This window comes from Pleuronectes platessa, chromosome 3, assembly GCF_947347685.1.
Source record: "Pleuronectes platessa chromosome 3, fPlePla1.1, whole genome shotgun sequence".
Taxonomy (NCBI): Eukaryota; Metazoa; Chordata; class Actinopteri; order Pleuronectiformes; family Pleuronectidae; genus Pleuronectes; species Pleuronectes platessa.
Genome location: NC_070628.1, coordinates 6,189,304 through 6,193,533, shown reverse-complemented (window position 1 = coordinate 6,193,533; position 4,230 = coordinate 6,189,304). Strand labels below are relative to the sequence as shown.

Here is a 4,230-nt window from a genome sequence, read left to right as displayed (position 1 = left end):
CAGTCCCCTGCAGAGGACGGCAAATCACAGCGCGGGAATTAGCATGAGGTCTCGGGAGGCGGAGAGCGCAGGTTGAGGCACGACATGAGGGAGGGATGGAGCTCAGAAAAACAAGGGGGGGGGGGGGGGGGGGCTGAGATGTGAACATGTAGGACTGTTAGGCAGCTGTCAACATGTCAAGTCAGAGACAGGCATGCATGCACTGTGGTGTGTGTTTCAAACTGTCTGCCTGTACAGGTGGTGTGTGTCAGGAAAAACTCTCTCTGCTGGGATACTGGTGAAGTGGGTTAGACTGACACCTGGTGTTTAAACAGAAAGTGAAAACAGGTCTGCCAGTTTGACACAGACTGGTTCAGTAAACAGACCAAACACTCAGCATGGCTTTAGAGGAAGTTTGCAATTACCGGGCTGGAATATCAAAATAATAATTAACTTAATTTATATAGCACTTATTAAAAACTGAGTTTACAAAATGCTGACAGCAAAGCAAGAAAAGTAAATATGAGCTAAATAATCAGCAGGATGCAATGTGACAAGGTAGTGGGTGGTGGGAAACAAGGTAATGTTTTAATTAAATTAATAAATATCAAGCTGTTAAAAGCACATAAAAGCAATATGACCATAAAAATCAATAAACAAATACAATTATAAATACACAGTAAAAAGAAGCAACCGCCTTTTAATGAATACAAATCTGAAGAGATATAATATATAATATGCATTTGCATTACATAAATTGGCTGATAGAATTTTCTTTACCCTGTAATATTGTTATTGGTGAATCCATACATAATGGTAATATAACCCAATGTCCTGCATTTGCTGCAAATAGTCTCTTCTATGAGTTTAGAACATTTGTAAACCCATAAAAGTGGATAAAACATATTTGCAAAAAATCTAAATGTGGTTTGTGGCTGTTTAAACAAAGTTGTGGTCGACTTTGACACATTCATTTAATTACCTTGTGCTCTGTAGACTCACAAACACACTCACTGCTAATCTGTTTTATCTTGGGTATGCAATTTCCCACCATCTCACATTCAGAGCACACTGGGTTTTATCACCAGCACTGATGGCAACATCCACGTTGTGTGTGTGTGTGTGTGTGTGTGTGGGTCTGTGTGTCTGTGTGTGTGTGTGCGTGTGTGTGTGTGCGCGCTCATCTGTGAGTGTGAATGCGACTGTGAGGGTGCGTCAGAGGAAAAAGGAAGTTGCGGGCCGAAGTTAAAAGCCGTCAACACAGTGCAGCTCTGCAGAACACCCACCACGGAAGAAAGAAGGCAGAGAGCGAGAGCTGAAAATGAGACGATGAGAGGAAGACGGGGAAGTGAACGTCGAGAACGAAGACCTAGAACTGCCAGGAGAACATTCTGAAGGTGAGACCTAACTGTAATATCATCCGCCATTGATTCGTAATCGGAAACTCACAGTTCTATCTTTACAGAAGTGGCTTTTTTGTTTCTTGTTTTACCGGGTTGCACGAAGGCCGCGATGTTTCACTGAAGGAACGAGGAGTGGGGCCACTCAGTGTTCCTGTAGGCCAAATGGTTTTAGGATGGTTTGATCGTTTCTATGTGCAGGTTTGAGTTTACGAAGAAGAAGAGGAGGCGTTACACTGAGCCAAAGTTAGATTCAGAGTTTCTTCACATGTGTGAAAGCTGTTTCCTCATGCGTGATCTGAGATAGTGACATTATCTCATTTCTATTCAGCGTAAACTCTAAAGAAGGCTCTCGGCTCAGAGCTGAGCGATTGTTAGGAGAAGGCCAACTCACACTCTGACTGATTCACTGCTGTGTGTTGTGTTGTTGAGGACAAAAGAGATCAGTGGTTCCTGAATTCTGTGTTTGTGAGGACTTTGTTTAACAGCCTCTTGCCTCCTGTTCCTGTCAGTGTGTCGCTCGGAGAAGGAAGATGGAGTTGTGGCGGCAGTGTGCGATGTGGCTGATCGACTGCCGAGTCCTTCCTGAGAACCACCGGGTCACGTCGGAGGGTGCACAGGTAGATCAGCTGTGTCACACATGTACACACATCTGCATGTGAACACACATCCTGCCCCTGGTTCCTGAATATGATTTGATTTAATGCGTGTGCGTGTGTGTGTGTGTGTGTTTGTGTGTGTGTTTGTGTGTGCGTGTGTGTGTGTCAGGTGTGCGACCTGGCTCAGGCTCTGAGAGATGGCGTGCTGCTCTGCCAGTTGCTGAACAACCTGCTGCCACATGCCGTCAATCTGAGGGAGATCAACCTGCGCCCACAGATGTCCCAGGTAACACACACGCACACACACACACACACACACACACACACACACACACACACACACACACAAATCTTTTCCTGCTCCATTTCCATAGGATATTTCCATGGCAGTAAGATAGGAAAATACTGTCCATATCCCGGATCATTTGTCGAGAGGAGAGGAAAAGGAAAACACTGCATCCTATCAAGTAAATTTCATAATCGTTTAACCATTTTCTATAATAAAATTGAGGATAATGATAATAATTGGCTTATGCAAAGTGATTCTGTCAGTTTTCTAGTGTTTGATGAGTTGGCTGAAGCCTCAGTTGCGTTTCTTTCTCATACGGGTTTGATAACGACTGAAATCTTTAATTTCTAATGTTAGCATTGGCGTCGGACCCCAAATCATCCAGTACCGGCCGGGCTCTGTTTTGTGGGACTTGTGACACTAGTTGGAAACAGGACAGAGTAAACACTACAGTCATGATCATGAAAAGTGATTCCATGGACATCAGCTGAAATCATCTCGCTGCAGGGACATGGTGCACATCAAGTGATATGAGGGAGATTTTTCATATTGTTATAGAGTTTTGTACCAGATTTATTTTGTATTCAATTAAGATAAATAGTGCATAGATTCTCAGATTCTCATTTACCTGCAGCATCAGAGGTGTTTCTGATGCTGGTGTCGGTATCTGAACATCTCTAATAGTTTGAGATGCGCTGGAACAGAAGCTCAAACGCTTGCCCACCAAAGAAGAGATGTGAAGATCAGTATCCTCTGCGGTGGAAACATGGAGCCGCTTCCAGCAGACGCTTCACTCGTGTTATAGATTTAGGCCCCGGGGTAGCTTCACCACATTTCATCAAAGTGCATTCTCAAACAAGAAAAGTGTAGAGAAAAGAATACAACACTAGGACGGGTCGTGTCTGAGTTGACAGAGAGAGAATGAGAGGGTCAGCAAAATAGGAGGGAAAGACCGGATTGGATAAATGAAGTATTAAAAAAAGGGAAGAGACGAGATGTCACGTGGTCCGAACTTCTCAAGGGAAGTCCTTGAATCGTGAGCCTGGACTCACCGTGATGTCTCAAACGTGTGAGAGCAGGAGCCAAAGTGCTTGGACATTCGCAATGGGAAACTCCACTCTGACGTGCACGCACACACACACACCCACACACACACACACACACACACACACACACACACACACACACACACACATCACACACACACACATCACACTCTGAGAGGATCGCCCCTGTCATTTTGCAATAAGGTTTACCACACTCTGAGTATCTGTTAGTTGCAGACGGACATATGCGTGCTAACAGGCTCCTGGCAGAGTGATGTAATGTGTGCCGCAGTATCGGTCAACATTTCCCCTTTTTCTTAAATTAAGAGTTCCTCATTTCCCACTGCTGAGCAGAGAGAGAGTGTGAATGTCTGGCGCTCTGTGTGGTTTTCTACAGCTTGTAAATGATTCTGCCTTTTATTTGAGCTTCATGTAGGATCAGCTGTTTCTGTGTATTCGTGTTCATGTGGTCGGCTATTGGCATTAAGCTGAAGGATGTTTTATTGCAGCTGTTTGTGGTTGTGTTCGTGTGAGACCTAAAGTGTTTTTTCTAAGGAATGGACGAACCGAAATGATATTTAATAATACTTTCATCTCTCTGCCTTTCAATTTCTCTAGAAGTCTACTTGGTCGGTTTGAAATCCTGAAATCTGTAATGATTTTTCATTAGTGGCTGCCACAGTGTGTGTGTCCGCTTCACATGTTTATTAAGTGCATCTTGTATTTATTTGAAACGCTACCTTTCTTTAGTGCTAGTGACATATGTATGAATGATAGCGATTAAAGCCTGACCGTTTTTTATGGGACGATATCAGGAGGTAAACATTTCCATAAACCATCAACTTTATTATAAAGTAAAAAACTATAAGTTAAAAGAAAGACACATGCAGACAAATATATACGACTTGAATAAGACA

General features: G+C 43.4%; 1 protein-coding gene across 2 annotated transcripts in view; it reads left to right on the top strand.

The window, feature by feature from the left end:
* Positions 1-126: 126 nt before the first annotated feature.
* The window catches only part of LOC128436998 (proto-oncogene vav), an 18,343-nt gene continuing 14,239 nt past the window's right edge, over positions 127-4,230 (top strand). For both annotated transcript variants that reach the window (XM_053418958.1, XM_053418957.1), the window contains exons 1-3: positions 127-1,376; positions 1,892-1,999; positions 2,148-2,264. In XM_053418958.1, coding sequence (XP_053274933.1) covers positions 1,913-1,999; positions 2,148-2,264 — 204 coding nt within the window. In that variant the 5' untranslated portion in view covers positions 127-1,376; positions 1,892-1,912. The remainder of the gene's footprint in view (positions 1,377-1,891; positions 2,000-2,147; positions 2,265-4,230) is intronic.